Source organism: Schistocerca cancellata, chromosome 1 (assembly GCF_023864275.1).
Source record: "Schistocerca cancellata isolate TAMUIC-IGC-003103 chromosome 1, iqSchCanc2.1, whole genome shotgun sequence".
Taxonomy (NCBI): domain Eukaryota; kingdom Metazoa; phylum Arthropoda; class Insecta; order Orthoptera; family Acrididae; genus Schistocerca; species Schistocerca cancellata.
This window is the reverse complement of record NC_064626.1, coordinates 1,163,982,489-1,164,003,817: the sequence shown is the minus strand read 5'-3', so window position 1 is coordinate 1,164,003,817 and position 21,329 is coordinate 1,163,982,489. Positions and strand designations below refer to the sequence as shown.

The 21,329-nt window shown below is 46.0% G+C and overlaps 1 protein-coding gene across 1 annotated transcript in view; it reads left to right on the top strand.

The window, feature by feature from the left end:
* The window catches only part of LOC126093714 (facilitated trehalose transporter Tret1-2 homolog), a 138,236-nt gene that overhangs the window by 80,701 nt on the left and 36,206 nt on the right, over positions 1–21,329 (top strand). The window contains exons 6-7 of the mRNA XM_049908741.1: positions 10,038–10,059; positions 20,918–20,940. Of these exons, the coding sequence (XP_049764698.1) occupies positions 10,038–10,059; positions 20,918–20,940 (45 nt within the window). The remainder of the gene's footprint in view (positions 1–10,037; positions 10,060–20,917; positions 20,941–21,329) is intronic.

The window sequence follows — 21,329 nt, the reverse complement described above, 5'->3', positions numbered from 1 at the left end:
TAGTACAGTAGTGTAGTACTTATTAATGATGATTAAAAACTGCGTCATCATCAGTTTTATTTTATTGTGGTTGAAGATGGGCGTAAGGTAATAAAAATCATGGGATAGTGACTTGCACATATACAAATGGCGGTAGTGTTGCATACACGATGTATAACAGGGCAGTGTGTTGTCGGAGCTCTCATGGGTGTGCTGAGGTGATTTACGTTAAAAGGGTTTCGAAGTGATTATGGCTGCATGACGCGAATTAACAGACTTCGAACGCGGAATGGCAGATGAAGCTAGACACATGGAACATTCCATTTCGGAAGTCGTTGGGAATTCAATATTCCGAGTTTTTGCAGTGACAAGAGTGTGCCGAAAATACTAAATTTCAGTCATTACCTCTCACCGCGGAAACACAGTGGCCGATGGTTTTCAGAGCTAGCGGCGTTTGCGTAGAGTTGTCAGTGCTAACAGACAAGCAACGCTGCGTCAGATAACCGCAGAAACGACGAACCTATCCATTAGGAGAGTGCGGCGAAATTCGACGATAATGGTCGATAGCAGCAGACAACCGACGCGAGTGCCTTTGCTAGCAGCACGACATCGCCTACAGCGCTTCTCCCAGGCTGTGACCATATCGGTTGGTCCCTAGATAACTGGAAAACCTTGGCCTGGTCACATGAATCTCGATTTCAGTTGATAAGAGCTGACTGTAGGGTTGGAATGTGGTACAGACCCCACAAAGCCATGGACTCAAGTTGTCAAGAAGGCACTGTGCAAGCTGATGGTCGTTCCATAATGGCCTGCGCTGTGTTTACGTGGAATGTCCCTCCGGTCCGCCGGCCGGTGTGGCCGAGCGGTTCTAGGCACTTCAGTCTGGAACCGCGCGACCGCTACGGTCGCAGTTTCGAATCCTGCCTCGGGCAAGGATGTGTGTGATGTCCTTAGGTTAGTTAGGTTTAAGTAGTTCTAAGTTCTATGGGACTGATGACCTCAGCTGTTAAGTCCCATAGTGCTCAGAGCCATTGGAACCCTCCGGTCCAACTGAACCGTTCATTGACTGGAAATGGTTATGTTTTACCAATTGGAGACAAGTTACAGCAGTTCACTGACTTCATGTTCCCAAACAACGATGGAATTTATATGGGTGACAATACGCTACGTCATCGGGCCACAAATGTTCACGATTGGTTTGAAGAACATTCTGGACAATTCGAGTGACTGCTTTGGCCAGCCAGATCGCCTGACATGAATCCCATCGAACATTTATGCAACATAAACGAGAGGCCAGGTAGTGCACAAAATCCTGCACCGGCAACACTTTCGCAATTATGAACGGCTATGCAGGCAGTATGGCTCAATATTTCTGCGCCACCTTTTGTCACCTCAGCGTGTGAACGAGATATTATGTGGTACAGTAAAGGCAATTCGTGGTTAAAAACTGCTTCATCATTAGCTTTCTTTTATCGTAGTTGAAAGTAGGCGTAAGACTACTAAGCCAAAGGAACTCTGCAGAGTGTGACATTCTGACAAGAACCCACCCCCCCGACGGATTACTTTAAGCAATGTTGTGAAGGGCCAGTTTTTTATATCCTTTTATTCACACCAGTACGCGTTTCGGTTTTTGCCATCTTAAATTGGCGTCATGCAAATTTATTCAATTAGGGCATCGTTAGAAATGACGACTGCAATTTGGACGCTGCAGTTGCCTTGGTTTCTGCTTGTTGTAGCTCCAATCTACCGCATTTATAAGCGCGGCCCAAACACTTTTTCTTCATATGGTGCAGCGCAGTATCCGCCATGTTACCATCAACCACTCTTTGTGCTCACAACGGATTTCAGTACTACAAAATGGTATTAAAGATCCTCGTTTCTGTCTCTTAGATTCAGTGTCGAGTTTACGTGAGTACGTGAACGTTTTTGAACAAGTGAGAGGGTGTAATTACAGAATAAAATATATAGGGAGTTATTTTAAAAAGTTGTACTGTCGTTTGTACCTTCGTAACGAATAAAGATACAAGAGAGGCTGTCATGCTGTTGAACGTCCGCCTGGTAGACAAACATTTGCTTGATACATTTTTTGTTTTGTTTCTAAACAAAAAGTTATTTTGGATGAGTAAAATAAATGGGACGCGCTGTATATCACGAACATTTCTTTCTTTTAAACTAATTCTCTTGTCTTCTACTTTCTGCGAGTTTTGTACACCATGCAGCATTTCTCGCATCCGAATTTCCATCTCGTTCTATCTTGCCTGTCCTATTCTTACATGCCCTGTCCTGCATCACACTCCTCACTCCATCATTCCATTGTAGACGGTATCTTCCTCTTTTTCTATCTCATGCAGTTCTTCGGTGCCACATTTTAGAAGACTATCACCTGTTTTCTGGCATTCTTCTAAGATATCCGTACCATGTTAGGCAGTTCTTTTCAACTGCGTGTACACTATCCTTGGTACCTCGCATCTGTTCTCGAAGTACTTCATGTTTTATTTTGTCTCTTCTTGTTACTTCACAACTTCGTCTCCAAAACTCCATTTCTTCTCGTCGATGATGGAGACTTCCCACATTTCAGAGCCATACAGAGCAATCCTCTAAACTACAGTTTTTTATATCGTCCTTTTCAAATTTATAGACGTATTTTTATTCCAAATAATGGGATGTAGCTGTTTAATTGATACCTTTCGCTTTCCTATTCTGTGCTTTATTTCTTTGTAACTTCTACCCTCGTCCGAAAAGATTATTACTAAATATCTCGATGATGGCCTATACTTTACTAAATATCCATCATCCGTAACAGATCCATTTCTATACCTGTCACGACCAAATATTCGGTCTTTGTGAATTTTATTTTCATACACCCATTGCTCACATGCATCTATAAACTTTCGTAAGGTACAATGCACATCCTCTTCTTCCTCAGCGAAAGTGACATGATCGTCGGCGAAATTTAGGGAGAACCGGATATCATCACCCAATTCTAATTCCCATGTTTTTTTTTTTTCCTTTCTGCCGGCCATGGTGGCCGAGCGATTCCAGGCGCTTCAGTCCGGAACCGCGCGACTGCTACGGCGGCAGGTTCGAATACTGCTTCGGGCATGGATGTGTCTGATGTCCTTAGGTTAGTTAGGTTTAAGTGGTTCTAAGTTCTAGGCGACTGATGATCTCAGATGTTAAGTCCCATAGTGCTCAGAGCCATTTGAACCATTTCTTTTTTAACTTTCTTTTCCAATTTTTCAGTGATTCGTTCAAAAACACTTTAAATGCAGTAGGCAATAAGCAGCATCCTTGTGTCAGCTGTTTGCTAACCTTAAATTTCAGTGATAATAACTTCCCAACTTTTACGCGATTATTATCTGAATGCTGCTTTCTAACGGCTTGCAAAATGGTTCAAATGGCTCTGAGCACTATGCGACTTAACTTCTAAGGTCATCAGTCGCCTAGAACTTAGAACTAATTAAACCCAACTAACCTAAGGACATCACACACATCCAAGCCCGAGGCAGGATTCGAACCTGCGACCGTAGCGGTCGCTCGGCTCCAGACTGTAGCGCCTAGAACCGCACGGCCACTACGGCCGGCAACGGCTTGCACATAACATTTACCGATGTTCTGGTTATTCATTGCTTCCTATATCCTAGAAAGTGGTACACTGTCATAGGCCTTTTGCATATCTATAAAAACCAAGTGTGTCTCCAAATTATGTGCCATTCTCTAATCAGTCACTTGTCTAACGCTGCGGATATCATCATCGGAAGCCACTATGTTGTTCTACTTCCTCAGTTTCTATTTCAGTTCTAGTTTCATTGATATTACCGTATCGTCTCGATATAGAACTGAGCGGCGGTGCTGGTGATTGCTAAACAATTAAAAAATACCGAAGCAACAGGACCTGGAGGTGTTTGTACGGAGTTGTTGAAGGCCAGGTCAAACAACAGATGGAATCATCTTCTTAATCGAGAAATGTGAAATGCAGTGACACATGACCTTGGAACACAATCTTGACGACAAATATGCTGTGTGGTCCTTCCAGTACTAATGTTGTCCGCCCCCTGTCAGCGCGAAAAAATGTTCAAATGTGTGTCAAATCTTATGGGACTTAACTGCTAAGGTCATTAAGTCCCTAAGCTTACACATTACTTAACCTAAATTATCCTAAGGACAAACACACACACCCATGCCCGAGGGAGGACTCGAACCTCCGCCGGGAACAGCCGCACAGTCCATGACTGCAGCGCCTGAGACCGCTCGGCTAATCCCGCGCGGCCCTGTCAGCGCGACAGAATGTCAGTCTTAAGGGCCCGGGATCGATTCCCGGCTGGGTTGGAGATTTTCTCCGTTCAGGGACTAGGTGTTGTGTTGTCCTAATCATCACCATTTCATCCCCATCTAAGCGCAAGTCACCGAAGTGGCGTCAAATCGAAAGACTTGCACGCGGCGTACGGTCTATCCGACGGGAGGCCCTAGTCACACGACATTTATTTAGTACTAATGTTTTATTACAGTTTAGGCTATTCGTACCTCAGTCATTCCACAGGGTTCCTGTAACGCTTTCTGCTAATGTTCAGAGCTGTAAGAAATGTTCAGAAAAAAGCAGAACACCTTGAATGACTGGAGCTAGGACGTTCATATTCACAGGATATGTACATCAATATGTTCTGCAAAAATGGTTAGCATTTAAGTCACCTCGGTTCACCATGCAGTTTCGCCAAGGAGGCACAGGTTCCGCCATGGGCCTTGATAACTTGTTCCAAGCGTGGTAGTATCGACGTGTATAAGGCGCGAATAGCGTCCTTTGGTATAGCCACCACTGCTGCATTCATCTGGCTCCAAAGTTCATCTGTGGTGGTTGGCATTGGGTCACAGCGCTGCACCCGTCGTCTCACCATATCCCACACATTTTCGATTGGTTACAAGTCTGGTGATCTGGCAGGCCAGGATAAAAGGCTGACATCCTGTGACACCAAGAAGGCACATTTTCGTGCAGCAACGTGTGGTCGTGCATTGTCTTACTGAAAAATAGCGTCTGGGGTGTTGTGCAGAAAGGGTATGGCTGTGGGGCGCAGGATGTCACTCAGGTAGGTCACACTGATCACAGTGCGCTGGACACGCATCGACTGTGATTTGAACCCAGTAGCATCCTGTACCATAAGGCCTTACGTTGGTGCTGCATGTCTTGTGCGAATGCAGTCGCTGCGATGTCACGCCCCCTGTGTGGGGCGAACCAAAATGCGGCCATCATTGCCAAACAAACAGAACCTGGTTTCATCCGATACATCTACGTCTATATTTACAGGGATACTCTGCAAGTCACATTTAAGTGCCTGGCAGAGGGTTCATCGAACCACCTTCACAATTATTTATTATTCCAATCTCGTATAGCGCGCGGAAAGAATGAACACCTATATACACTCCTGGAAATGGAAAAAAGAACACATTGACACCGGTGTGTCAGACCCACCATACTTGCTCCGGACACTGCGAGAGGGCTGTACAAGCAATGATCACACGCACGGCACAGCGGACACACCAGGAACCGCGGTGTTGGCCGTCGAATGGCGCTAGCTGCGCAGCATTTGTGCACCGCCGCCGTCAGTGTCAGCCAGTTTGCCGTGGCATACGGAGCTCCATCGCAGTCTTTAACACTGGTAGCATGCCGCGACAGCGTGGACGTGAACCGTATGTGCAGTTGACGGACTTTGAGCGAGGGCGTATAGTGGGCATGCGGGAGGCCGGGTGGACGTACCGCCGAATTGCTCAACACGTGGGGCGTGAGGTCTCCATAGTACATCGATGTTGTCGCCAGTGGTCGGCGGAAGGTGCACGTGCCCGTCGACCTGGGACCGGACCGCAGCGACGCACGGATGCACGCCAAGACCGTAGGATCCTACGCAGTGCCGTAGGGGACCGCACCGCCACTTCCCAGCAAATTAGGGACACTGTTGCTCCTGGGGTATCGGCGAGGACCATTCGCAACCGTCTCCATGAAGCTGGGCTACGGTCCCGCACACCGTTAGGCCGTCTTCCGCTCACGCCCCAACATCGTGCAGCCCGCCTCCAGTGGTGTCGCGACAGGCGTGAATGGAGGGACGAATGGAGACGTGTCGTCTTCAGCGATGAGAGTCGCTTCTGCCTTGGTGCCAATGATGGTCGTATGCGTGTTTGGCGCCGTGCAGGTGAGCGCCACAATCAGGACTGCATACGACCGAGGCACACAGGGCCAACACCCGGCATCATGGTGTGGGGAGCGATCTCCTACACTGGCCGTACACCACTGGTGATCGTCGAGGGGACACTGAATAGTGCACGGTACATCCAAACCGTCATCGAACCCATCGTTCTACCATTCCTAGACCGGCAAGGGAACTTGTTCTTCCAACAGGACAATGCACGTCCGCATGTATCCCGTGCCACCCAACGTGCTCTAGAAGGTGTAAGTCAACTACCCTGGCCAGCAAGATCTCCGGATCTGTCCCCCATTGAGCATGTTTGGGACTGGATGAAGCGTCGTCTCACGCGGTCTGCACGTCCAGCATGAACGCTGGTCCAACTGAGGCGCCAGGTGGAAATGGCATGGCAAGCCGTTCCACAGGACTACATCCAGCATCTCTACGATCGTCTCCATGGGAGAATAGCAGCCTGCATTTCTGCGAAAGGTGGATATACACTGTACTAGTGCCGACATTGTGCATGCTCTGTTGCCTGTGTCTATGTGCCTGTGGTTCTGTCAGTGTGATTATGTGATGTATCTAACCCCAGGAATGTGTCAATAAAGTTTCCCCTTCCTGGGACAATGAATTCACGGTGTTCTTATTTCAATTTCCAGGAGTGTATTTCCGTACGAGGTCTGATATTGCTCTTTTTACCGTCGTGATCGTTTCTCGCGATGTAGGTCTGTGTCAAAAAAGTATTTTGGCATTCAGAGGAGATAGTTGGTGATTGGAATTTCGTAAGAACATTCCGTCGCAATGAAAAACGCCTTTCTTTTAATGATGTCCAGCCCAAATCCTGTATCATTTCAGTGACACTCTCTCCCATATTTCACGATAATAGAAAACGTGCTCCCTTCTTTGAACTTTTTCGATGTACTCCGTCAGTCCTATCTGGTAAGGATCCCAAACCGTGCAGCAGTATTCTAAAAGAGGACGGACAAGCGTAGTGTAGGCAATCTCCTTAGTAGGTCTGTTACATTTTCTAAGTGTCCTGCCAATAAAACGCAGTCTTTGGTTAGCCTTCCCTACAACATTTTCTATGTGTTCCTTTCAATTTAAGTTATTCGCAATTGTAATACCTAGTTATTTAGCTGAATTTACGGCGTTTAGATTAGACTGATTTATCGTGTAACCAAAGTTTAACGAATTCCTTTTTGCACACATGTGGATGACCTTCGTTATTTATTGTCAACTGCCAATTTTCGCACCATTCAGATATCTTTCCTAAATCATTTTGCAATTTGTTTTGATCTTCTGATGACTTTATTAGTCGTTAAACGACAGCGTCATCTGCTAACAACCTAAGACGGCTGTTCAGATTGTCTCCCAAATCATTTATAGAAATAAGTAACAGCAAAGGGTCTATAACACTACTCTGGGGAACGCCAGAAATCACTTCTGTTTTACTCGATGACTTCCCGTCAATTACTGCGAACTGTGACCACTCTGACAGGAAATCACAAATCCAGTCACATAACTGAGACGATATTCCATAAGCACGCAATTTCAGTAAAAGCCGCTTGTGTGGTACAGTGTCAAAAGCCTTCCGGGAATCTAGAAATACGGAATCGATCTGAAGTCCCTTGTCAATAACACTCAACACTTCATGTGAATAAAGAGCTAGTTGTGTTTCACACGAACGATGTTTTCTACACCCCTGTTGACTGCGTGTCAATAGACCGTTTTCTTCGAGGTAATTTTTAATGTTTGAACACAATATACGTTCCAAAATCCTGCTGCATATCGAGGTTAACGATATGGGCCTGTAATTTAGTGGATTACTCCTATTACCTTTCTTTAATACTGGTGTGACCTGTGCAAACTTTCCAGTCTTTGGGTACGGTTCTTTCGTCGAGCGAACGGTTGTATATGATTGCTAAGTATGGAGCTAATGCATCAGCATACTCCGAAAGGCACCTAATAGGTATACAGTCTTGACCAGACTGATGCCGTTCTTGTCCACAGTGACGTCGTTCCATACAGCATTGCTGTCTAGCACGTTTCTGCACGTTCGTTAATATTAGGCAGAGAAGTGGACGATGCGTACTTAGCTCATGGCGTAATAAACGGTGACGGACTGTCATTCCTGATAGTAAGATGTGTTACACTGTTGTGCCAAAGCCGAGAAGGAAGCAGATCTGTCCCACAATGCCATTTGAGTGAGGTGTCGATCTTCTCAAGGGGTGGTCTGGGTGGTGCGGCCTGACCCATCTCGTCGTGTTCTCCGGCCTTCCGTGAACCATTATGCACGCACCCGTTGCACTGCCGAAACACTTCGACCCACACGCGCAGCAATTACTGGGGTAGATGCATCACATTCACTCATACCAATTATGCGCCCTCTTTCAAACTCACGGATTTGACGGTGCGGTTCGCGAATAAGTCTGCGAGGCATCTTGCACGTTATAACGATATGTTTACGTAATGTGTATACATAAACATACAGTTATAAATGTCCCCGTTCGTCGTCTCTAATTATAACAATATGTTACTTTTGTGCTGTAACATATAGCTATAATCAGCGGTGGAAACATATTTGCGAACGCGGACCGTTGCGGCTATTTCTTGTTGGATCGTCTGATCAGTCGGAAGTTGCATTGCATAGGAGAGTAAATGCCTATTCAAAATATAATTATTTTGGATAGCTCAACATGAATTTCCTAAGGGACCGTAGTTTATCATGCATTTACCAGTAGAATATGGCGCGGAGAAAATATTTCGCCGCATGCAACTTCCGTCCGATCTCGACGAAAGAATTCGTGACTGTGAACTCTCTATTTGGCAGAAACATATAGAAAATTAAATAACTTCATGAAGGAGTGAGACATAGATTCTATATTAAATAAATAGTCCATACACGACGAACATTTAACTCTGAATTTATGGCAATTAATAGACGAACTTACACTGCAATGAAGGATTTAACATGGATGCCGTTTTGACTGGCACTTCTCTTAATGAAAACAATTCCTTTGACGTTTTCACATACACGTCGCACAATAAATCTACTGCTAGGCACTTTTAGTATTACACATTTACTTTATGTAGAACAATATTAATTTTAACAATAATAATACGGCGGCAAGACATGCGCGTCCGACACAAGTTACAGGAGACAAGAGAAGAATGAGAGTAACTGTTCATCGAGAGAATATCTCGTACCTCAAAAAAAAAAGTGTAAAAGTGTTCTTCTTCTGTCTGTTTTTCGCGCTGCGGTTTTCAAAGTCAATAACTCACTGCATCTCTGACGACGCTTCGACAATAAACAAGTTACGTCACAGGTCGTTCACCTTTTACATTCTCGCAACATTATTTGCTAACTGTAGCTGTTGCCGAGCGACTGCTCGATTAGTGAATGATTTAAAATGATAAGACAATCACATAATGTTACAACGTCTGCTCAAGTAACAATGATTCGTTACCTTCGGTATACAGCGACGACGAGAGCGGCAGGCACATTTTACGTTAGGTAGTGTTGCGCCTCGATATCGGCATTGACCTTGAACATGGGTCAAATGCTAATCATTTCTGCAGAACATTGTAATGCACATGTCCTGTGAATATGAACGTCCTGTCTCTAATAGTTCAAGGTGATCTGGTTTTTTTTTCTGGTCATGAGTGTACTATCGGAGCTGCGACGCTGTTGATTGCGTTCCATCCTCACTGCAGGTTATTTTATTACAAGCATTTCAAGACGTTTGACTTGTGGCAATAAAATCTGGTAGAGACTTCAAAACCGAAGAAGTGCAGATCAGAGCTACGGGACAACAGCTTCGTGAGTTTATTTTACGGCAGGCAGCACAATGTTTCTCAGCGCTGGAATCAAGCCGTCGCGTGCGCGAGGAAAACCTGCCCGTAACGGTCGGTGAATCAGGCTCCTCACAGGAACGATAAGCGTGGCCGGTCTTTGTCTTGTGATAGGAGCTGGTTCCGAGCCGGTATCGTGCTCAAGTCACACTGAAAACAATGCACAGGGACCGTGTTGGACGATGCTCGCGCGTCACTCTGAAGCGTGGTGCTAAAGGAAAGACACGAGGTCCGATGGTGATACGTCGCCTTAGAAGTTTTATTCAGACAAGACGCAGACACACTCGGAGCGAGGAAGGAACAAGAAATATCGAGCGCTAAAAGTGTTGTGGCGTAGCAAGACAGCCACGCCACTCGGAAGTAGCCGAAAGGCACGCGTACACACACGCCGACTGGCGTGAAGTCTGGAACAGGATAAGTTATGAATACACTAAAGAAAAGTATGCAGCTCCTCGGATACTTAACTTTATTCCATCATTGTGGTACATCGCTATTGACGATACAAGTGAGACTATCTCCAGATACGGTTAATTACAATCACTGCAAGGCAAATGGCGCCTTGCTAGGTCGTAGCCATGGACTTAGCTGAAGGCTATTCTAACTGTCTCTCGGCAAATGAGAGAAAGGCTTCGTCAGTGTAGTAGCTAGCAAAGTCGTCGTACAACTGGGGCGAGTGCTAGTCCGTCTTTCTAGACCTGCCATGTGGTGGCGCTAGGTCTGCAAGTACTGACAGTGGCGACACGCGGGTCCGACATGTACTAATGGACCGCGGCCGATTTAAAGCTACCACCTAGCAAGTGTGGTGTCTGGCGGTGACACCACAAAAAGGGTGTGAGGTAGGCCCAATACACTGCAGATATCCGTGCTAATTTTATTATCGCGAAAGAAAGTTACGAATTAACCATACAAAATTAAAATTGCTAAGTGATTGAGTGTGGTCGTTTTTCAGGATGAAATGTACTCACATTTGTTGCACGCGCACTGTTCCTTGTGGAGAGACAGTGTAGTATGTTAGGCCACCTAAGTATTTACCAGGCCCTACGCAGACGCTGTCTCATTCGAAGACATTGCTTTCACAGATGTTTCGTGGATAAGAGCGCGTTTCCGCTACTCGGCAAATAAAAACACCCGTACTGTCACTCTGCCAGCTAAGCCCAGACTCGCCGCTGTTGTCGGGTACCTGTTGTTGTTGTTGTTGTTGTTGTTGTGGCCTTCAGGCCGAAGACTGTTTTAATGTAGATCTCCACGCTACCCTATCCTGTACAAGCCTCTTCGTCTCCGAACATCTGGCTCAAACTACATGCATTCGAAGCTGCTTACTGTACTCATCTCTTGGTCTCCCCTCTTTCCCTCCATTATCGCACTGAAAATTCCTTGATGCTCATAATGTGTGCTACCAACCGATCCATTCTTTTGGTCAAGCTGTGCCATAAATTTCCTTTCTCCCCAATTCTTTTCAGTACCTCCTCATCAGCAATTCGATCTACCCATATAATCTTCATCATTCTTGGGTAGCACCACATTTCAAAAGCTTCTACTCTCTTCTTGTCTAAACTGATTATGGTCCCCGTTGCACTTCCATACAAAGCTACATTCCATAAAGGCTTTCAATAAAGACTTTGTAGCATATAAATTTATACTGGATATTCAAACATCCATCTTTTTCAGAAATGCTTTTCTTCATACTGCATGTCTGCGTTTTATATCTTCCCTACTTCACTCATCATCAATTATTTTGCTGCGCAAATAGCAAAAATCATCTAAGTTACTGTTTTTGTGCCTTATTTCCTACTTCAATATCCTCAGCATCGCATGATTTAATTCGACTACTTCCATTATGATGGCTCTCGATCTTCCACCATAACCGAGTCCATCAACACGAGGGAGCCAAGGAGGTGGAAACGTGGGTTCCACTAAGTCAAGACTGCTTGGTAGCTACAACAGGAAAACACAATTAATTAGCAGGAGTACAAAATAAGGAAGTATTTATTACTTTGTTGTAGTTCATGATCAGTTGGTTGACAATTATAGAAGACGCGACTAGACTAAGCGTCTGTAGAATGACGTAATTTACAAGTCACAAATCTTGCAGTGACGAATTAATCTCTCGTAATCTTGAATGTCGAATCCGGTGAATTTGAAGACTAACTGGGAACTGGGCTGCAAAGACTTGATGGCAGCAATGACTGAGCTTCAGACGATGACTGACTAACATCGAAGCTGTCTAACCACTGAGCGCGGCTACGAACTGTAGACTGTCACAACTGCACTGCACTCCTGTTGCGCATGAAGTGGCCTAGCGACGCCTCGCGGCGAGCGACTGGCTGTGTTCTCTTTGGCTAACACAGCCGTTCTTCTGTTCCGTTTATCGAGAGAATCGCATCCGGCGGATCGATCTCACAGGCGGCGGTGTGGTCGTATGACTGACGACTCACACATTATCCTTGTTTTATTTTTATTTCTGTATACATTACAATCTCTTTCGGAGGCACTGTCCATCCCGTTCCATACCACATCCAAGTCCCTATCCGTTCTCTGACCTGCAATGTCATCGGCAAGTCTCGAAGTTTTTATTTCTTTTACATGAACTTTATTTACCTTTCCAAAATTCTCGTTGATTTTCTTCACAACTTGCTCAATGTACAGACTGAATAACTTCAGGGATAGGCTATACCCCTGTCTCACCCCATTCTCAACTATGGCTTCCCTCGGGCGTCGTTCGACTCATGCAACTGCCGTCTGCGTTCTGTACAAGTTGTAAATAATCATTCACTCTCCTATTTTTCGTTGCTAGTTTAAATGCATGTTTTCTCAAAAAAAAATTCTTTATTTAACCAACAATAATAATTATAGAGCATAACCCACTTCCTTATATGATTAGTGGGTCTTAGGTTGTAAGTTTGTTAAATATCAATTGCAGCTAATTATAATTTAATTGATTGTGAGCTACAGCTATACTCTAATTACAATGGGCAGCTAAATTCTTACAAGTATTAGTATTTCGTATACAGGGTGTTAGAAAAAGGTACGGCCAAACTTTCAGGAAACATTCCTCACACACAAATAAAGAAAAGACGTTATGTGGACATGTGTCCGGAAACGCTTAATTTCCATGTTAAAGCTCATTTTAGTTTCGTCAGTATGTTCTTCCACCTACGCTCAATGGAGCACGTTATCATGATTTCATAGGGATACTGTACCTGTGCTGCTAGAACATGTACCTTTACAAGTGCGACACAACATGTGGTTCATGCACGATGGAGCTCCTGCACATTTCAGTCGAAGTATTCGTACGCTTCTCAACAACAGATTCGGTGACCGATGGATTGGTAGAGGCGGACCAATTCCATGGCCTCCACGCTCTCCTGACCTGAACCCTCTTGACTTTCATTTATGGGGGCATTTGAAAGCTCTTGTCTACGCAACCCCGGTACCAAATGTAGAGACTCTTCGTGCGCGGCCGGCCGCGGTGGCCGAGCGGTTCTAGCCTCTTCAGTCCGGAACCGCGCGACCGCTACGGTCGCAGGTTCGAATCCTGCCTCGGGCATGGATGTGTGTGATGTCCTTAGGTTAGTTGGGTATAAGTACTTCTAAGTTCTAGGGCACTGATGACCTCAGATGTCAAGTTCCATAGTCCTCAGAGCCATTTGAACCATCTTCGTGCGCGTATTGTGGGCGGCAGTGATACAATACGACATTCTCCAGGGCTGCATCAGCGCATCAGGGATTCCATGCGACGGAGGGTGGATGCATGTATCCTCGCTAACGGAGGACATTGTGAACATTTCCTGTAACAAAGTGTTTGAAGTCACGCTGGTACGTTCTGTTGCCGTGTGTTTCGATTCCATGATTAATGTGATTTGAAGAGAAGTAATAAAATGAGTTCTAACATGGAAAGTAAGCGTTTCCGGACACATGTCGACATAACATATTTTCTGTTGCCGTGTGTTTCGATTCCATGATTAATGTGATTTGAAGAGAAGTAATAAAATGAGTTCTAACATGGAAAGTAAGCGTTTCCGGACACATGTCGACATAACATATTTTCTTTCTTTGTGTGTGAGGAATGTTTCCTGAAAGTTTGGCCGTACCTTTTTGTAACACCCTGTATAAAATCTTAACTAACTCTACTGCCTGCAGTGTCACAATTGTGTCAGAGATATATATAAACCTACTTTATTGCCTTGCTCATCGAGCTAATCCCGATGGGCGTGCCCCTGACACTGGGTAGGCCAAAGATGTTATTCGCTGCAGGTTCCTAACACTAATTTTCTAATCCAAGTCCTACTAACTAGTTCTAACCTAAGTCAGTTCCGGTGCTTTGTTTTGTCCATGGTATTGTTCTTCACTCCCCCTAGTCCAGCACGTGGCGGATTCCAGACTACTGAGGTCGGCCTATCCACGCGCAGGCGGTATAGGAGTAGGCCGCGTGTTTGGTATTTTCCAGTTTTACTTTAATTTACGTTAATTTATTTCCCTCAGGTATTCCTTTAGCACTTTTCGTGATACCGCGTCTGCTAGTTTATTAAGAGTTTGAAAAGTGTCTTGTTGTCTTATGAAGTGGTATGTGTCGTGGTCAGGTAGTTGGTCACGTAGTGTGGAAGCAACATCATTGAAAAGGGGGCACTCGTAAATCACATGATCGGGAGTACCCTCTGGTTCACCACATTCACACGCGGGTGTGGCCCTTTTCCCGAACCGACATAAGTATGTCTGGTAAGGCCCACGTCCAGTGAGAAAATGTGTTAGTCCTCTGGTGGGTTCAAAGTATTTCACTTTTAATCGTTCCCTAATGTTTGGAATAAATTCATATGCCCTACGCTCTGCTTCATCCGCCTCCCATAGTTCTTGCCATAGTTCTTGTTCACCCCTTTGCCGAATCTCACCCTCGTCCCTAGTCCCAGTGCCTAAAATCTCTTCTATCTTCATAACATTTCCTTTCTTAATCCAGAACCATGCAGCCTGCTCTCTAATTTTGATGTCCAAGGGGCAGAGCCCCATTATGACTAATAGGGCTCCACCTGGTGATGTTCTGTAGGCCCCCATTAAATGTATGTTTGCCACTTTTCAAGTTATGTAAACTGAAGGTGGAGGGGGCAGAAAGGAACGAAAAGGCAAGGCACAATTGATGTCGGGACTTTACGCGGAATCAGCAGAGACGCGCGAAAATGTGTGCCGGACCATGATTCGAACTCTGGATCTCCTACTTACTAGATACACTCCTGGAAATGGAAAAAAGAACACATTGACACCGGTGTGTCAGACCCACCATACTTGCTCCGGACACTGCGAGAGGGCTGTACAAGCAATGATCACACGCACGGCACAGCGGACACACCAGGAACCGCGGAGTTGGCCGTCGAATGGCGCTAGCTGCGCAGCATTTGTGCACCGCCGCCGTAGCCGGCCGCGGTGGTCTAGCGGTTCTGGCGCTGCAGTCCGGAACCGCGGGACTGCTACGGTCGCAGGTTCGAATCCTGCCTCGGGCATGGGTGTGTGTGATGTCCTTAGGTTAGTTAGGTTTAAGTAGTTCTAAGTTCTGGGGGACTTATGACCTAAGATGTTGAGTCCCATAGTGCTCAGAGCCATTTGAACCGCCGCCGTCAGTGTCAGCCAGTTTGCCGTGGCATACGGAGCTCCATCGCAGTCTTTAACACTGGTAGCATGCCGCGACAGCGTGGACGTGAACCGTATGTGCAGTTGACGGACTTTGAGCGAGGGTGTATAGTGGGCATGCGGGAGGCCGGGTGGACGTACCGCCGAATTGCTCAACACGTGGGGCGTGAGGTCTCCACAGTACATCGATGTTGTCGCCAGTGGTCGGCGGAAGGTGCACGTGCCCGTCGACCTGGGACCGGACCGCAGCGACGCACGGATGCACGCCAAGACCGTAGGATCCTACGCAGAGCCGTAGGGGACCGCACCGCCACTTCCCAGCAAATTAGGGACACTGTTGCTCCTGGGGTATCGGCGAGGACCATTCGCAACCGTCTCCATGAAGCTGGGCTACGGTCCCGCACACCGTTAGGCCGTCTTCCGCTCACGCCCCAACATCGTGCAGCCCGCCTCCAGTGGTGTCGCGACAGGCGTGAATGGAGGGACGAATGGAGACGTGTCGTCTTCAGCGATGAGAGTCGCTTCTGCCTTGGTGCCAATGATGGTCGTATGCGTGTTTGGCGCCGTGCAGGTGAGCGCCACAATCAGGACTGCACACGACCGAGGCACACAGGGCCAACACCCGGCATCACGGTGTGGGGAGCGATCTCCTACACTGGCCGTACACCACTGGTGATCGTCGAGGGGACACTGAATAGTGCACGGTACATCCAAACCGTCATCGAACCCATCGTTCTACCATTCCTAGACCGGCAAGAGAACTTGCTGTTCCAACAGGACAATGCACGTCCGCATGTATCCCGTGCCACCCAACGTGCTCTAGAAGGTGTAAGTCAACTACCCTGGCCAGCAAGATCTCCGGATCTGTCCCCCATTGAGCATGTTTGGGACTGGATGAAGCGTCGTCTCACGCGGTCTGCACGTCCAGCACGAACGCTGGTCCAACTGAGGCGCCAGGTGGAAATGGCATGGCAAGCCGTTCCACAGGACTACATCCAGCATCTCTACGATCGTCTCCATGGGAGAATAGCAGCCTGCATTGCTGCGAAAGGTGGATATACACTGTACTAGTGCCGACATTGTGCATGCTCTGTTGCCTGTGTCTATGTGCCTGTGGTTCTGTCAGTGTGATCATGTGATGTATCTGACCCCAGGAATGTGTCAATAAAGTTTCCCCTTCCTGGGACAATGAAATCACGGTGTTCTTATTTCAATTTCCAGGAGTGTAGTTGCATCAACCACTGTGCCACCAGGACACAGTTTTAGCGCAGTGCGCGGACTACCTCGGCACGCCTCCCCGCCGTCCCGCAGCCTCACCTAGCGCCACCTACCCGCAGTCGCCCTCCATGTGCTCCGCGCTCGCTACTCTGAGAGTTCCAGAGGAGGTCGGACGAAACTGTGTATCCGCAGTGAAGGTCATGGATTCATTGCGCATCGAGGCGACTCAGTTATATGAAAGCGTGGCCTCTGTTCTTTCGGACTTGTCCGAAAGTTAAAACAACACGGGGAATCCACAACTGTCGTAAATACATTTTGTAATTTGAAGGTTAGGGAGGGGGGGGGGGGAAGAAAAGAAAGGAAAGGGATCGGCGGGTAGGCATGCCGAGATAGTCCATGCAACTATGATAAACGCTTTGTGCGGGTGGCACAGTGGTTAATGCAACTGCCAACTAAATAGGAGATCCATGGTTCGAATTCCGCTGTGGCACATATTTTCGCTCGTCGCCGCTCATTCTGCATCATATTCCAATGCAGCTGACGTCAATAGTCCCTTTCCTTTCCTTTCTCTCCCATCCACCTTCAATTTACGTAATATGTATCACAGCTGCAGATTCCACATGGGGTCTGTCCTTCCGGACGTGTCCGATAGAACATACTCCATACATTCACATAACTCTTCAAGTTGGCTTCCAAGCCAAGTCGTAGGGTCAGTATTCCCTCACGTTTACCACATTTCTCCAGAACTCGAACTGATCTTTCCCAAGGTCAGCCTCTACTACCTTTTCCATTTTTCTGTAAATGATACGTGTCATTAATTTGCAAGCGCCGCTTATTAAACTGATAGTTCGGTAGTATTCACATCTGTCAGCACCTGCCGTCTTACATTCTTCCGGAAGTCTGAGGGTATTTCGCCTGTCTCACAGGTCTTTGTTAATTAAGAATTATATGACATTAAATGTGTATGTATGTAGCCTTTTGGGGCATTCTAAACATTCATTGTGGTTAAAAACAATCGACCATTGACGTTTACACGTCGACGATGAAATCGCAATCAGCGTCGATGATCTGCCAGCAATGCATGTATATACTGCAGGTGCAGAGTGCCTGAGGCAGCGTTTTATGGTTTTGCACAGGTGGCGACCCTGCCGCGTCTCCGGAGCCACCAATGGCGCTCACGGCGGTCAAGTCAGACGGCGGCGGCGTCAGCAGCGGCGTGTTCACCCTCAGTGACGACACGCCGCCTCCGTACAACGGCACGCACCAGGTACGCCGCCTCTTCTGTCTCTATATCTACATCTACATGGATACTCTGCAAATCACATTTAAGTGCCTGGCAGAGGGTTCATTGAACCACCTTCATAATTCTCTATTATTCCAATGTCGTAAAGACAGAACGAACACCTATATCTTTCCGTACGAGCTCAGATTTCCCTTATTTTATCGTGGTGATCGTTCCCCCCCCCCCCCCCCCCCTGCAGGTCGGTCTCAACAAAATATTTTCGCATTCGGAGGAGAAAGTTGGTGATTGGAATTTCGTGAGAATATTCCGTCGCAACGAAAAACGCCTTTCTTTTAATGACGTCCAGCCGAAATCCTGTATCATTTCAGTGACACTCTGTTCCATATTTCGCGATAATGCAAAACGTGCTGCCTTTCTTTGAACTTTTTCGATGTATTCCGTCAGTCCTATCTTGTTAGGATCCCACACCACACAGCAGTATTGTAAAACCGGACGGACAAGCGTAGTGTAGGCAGTCTCCTTAGTAGATCTGTTAAATTATCTTAGTGTCCTGCCAATAAAATGCAGTCTTTGGTTAGCCTTCCCCACAACGTTTTCTATGTGTTCCTTCCAATTTAAGTTGTTCGTAATTGTAATACCTAGGTATTTAGTTGAATTTACAGCTTTTAGATTAGACTGATTTATCATGTAACGGAAGTTTAGCGAATTCCTTTTAGCACTCATGTGGATGACCTCACACTTTTCGTTATTTAGGGTCAACTGCCAACTTTCGCACCATTCAGATATTTTTTTCTAAATCGTTTTGCAATTTGTTTTGATCTTCTGGTGACTTCATTAGTCGATAAACGACAGCGTCACCTGCAAACAACCTTAGACGGCTGCTCAGATTGTCTCCCAAATCGTTTATATAGATAAGGAACAACAAAGGGCCTATAACACTACCTTGGGGAACGCCCGAAATCACTTCTGCTTTACTCGACACGGGTCTTGTCGTGCCCTGTTTAAAAGTAGATGAAATTTCTGTCTCAGTACTCCGAAATCTCGCACTGTCGCTTCCCCATCCACCTGCGAGCTAGCGCCGTGGTAGGCGAAACTTAAAACAAACAAACACCATCCGAACCGACTGGCCGCTATGCCATCATCAGCCCTAAAGTGTCACTGGATGCAGATATGGAGGGGCATGTGGTCAGCACAGTGCTCTTCCGGCTGTTGTCAGTTTTTTGTGACTGGTGCCGCTACTTCTCAGTCAAGTAGCTCCTCAATTGGCTTCACCCCGCTTGCCAACAGCACTCGGCAGACCCGGACGGTGGCCCAGCCTGACAGTGCTTAACTTCTGTGTTCTGATGGGAACCAGCGTAGTGTTACTACTGTGTCAAGGCTGTTGGCTTGCAAAACTTAAGGGCGAAAGTAACTTTTGCGTGATGTGTCGTTGGTAAGTAACATAGTTCGATGAAACTTGGACCATATATAGAAAAATCTGTTACAGTGCAGTATAAAAGGTAATTGAAAGAAATACGCTATGAGATTAACAGAAATTACATTTTATTGAAAGACAATAATTATAATGAAGTCACTGCGATTTATTATGGTCTCCTGGACATTACAACAGACTGGACTTGGTCCTCAAGAGGGTGTGTGATCACTACATATGGCAGTGCATGCTCTGCAATGCCCTCCCATGCTGGCCACAAGTTTGGTAAAGAGTTCTTTTGGTAGGGCTTTCCATTACAGCACCAGCTGCTGGATTGTCGTTGGCTCATGTGGATGTCCTGCAATGTATCTCTGCAGTGCATCCCATGTGTTCTTGATGGGGGATTGTAGTCAAGGGAATGAGTAGGCCAGTCCATTCGCTGAATATTTGTAGTACCAACAGCTCCTCCACTTGCATCATTTGATGTGGTCATGCACGGTCATCCATAAAAATGAAGCCATTGCTGAATGCACCCCTGAAAAGACACACGGAGGGAGGGAAGAATACAGTATCACAACAAGACTGAGTGGTAACTGTGCCGTGATCAAAGATCGGAAGGTCACTTCACCAATGCAACATTATGGCTCCCCACAGCACAACACCTGGACATCCAAAACTATCATTTCCATGCAGTTCCTGGGTGCATTACCTGTTCCCACCCCTCGCCATTTAACGGTATGTCCAGCATTGTCGAACATGATTGTTTTGGTGGGTCAGCTGTTATGGTGTGGGGAGGCGTAATGTTGCATTGGATTAGTGACCTCCAAATCTATGAACACCATACACTCACCAATCAACTTCACTGTGACACTGTACTCCTTGCCTATGTGCATTTTATCAGGGGTGCATTTTATCAGGGGTGCATTCAGCAATGACTTGATTTTTATGGATGACAATGTGCGACCGTATCGAAAGGCGCAGGTGGAGGAACATGGAAATGGAGGATATTCATAACAATAAATTAAGGATGGGTCCGCCCTTTTGCAAGTAAACAAATTAATATTTTGTTTAATGACCACAGTTGTGGCATCCTCAGTGGGTTTTTCATTATTGACCTGAAATACATACGTACAGGTTATTTTTAGGTTAAATTGTATGTGTGCTTTATCTTTTATTTTACATAGTGTTTTCTGTGACTCCCAACCAAAATCAACCACAGGTCGAAATTAGCACACAAGTCATCTGCAGAACATGAGGGATGTTAGAAAGTCATCTGTATTGAATTTTTTGTTTATTATCCAATGTTTAAAATTTGTGTTCTGGTAAAATTCGATGAATATGCCTGTGTTTGGCCTTACCATTGTAGAATTTCTCTAGTCCTTAGGTATGACAAGTTTGTTTTTCTAAAACAGACGTTTTTTTGTGTAGCTGAGCTGAAAATGTGGACATCTGTAAAAGTTTTATGAAGCTTAGGTGTGGCGAACTATTTCGTATAGTTTGTTATTCACAGATTATGTTTTGTATTTTGAAAGTGTTTACTCACGTTTTCTCCTCCTCGTTTGTAAATATTGCGTCCTTTTATTTTGGTTTGCCTTGGACACATGTTTCACTGCACATATTTAGGTCTCTGGATACGTTTCCGACTGTTGTTTGTTTACTGTTTTGTTTTCGTTTGACGTCCGGAACTTTGAATCTGTTCCGTTGTTTCCATTCTGCGTGTGTGTGTGTATGTGTGTGTGTGTTATTTTGTGTTGTCTGGTAACTCGTTTAGAGTGTTGAATAGTGTTTTATTACATAGTATTGTTTGGTCACTGATAACTTTTTTACCCTGTGTGACAGC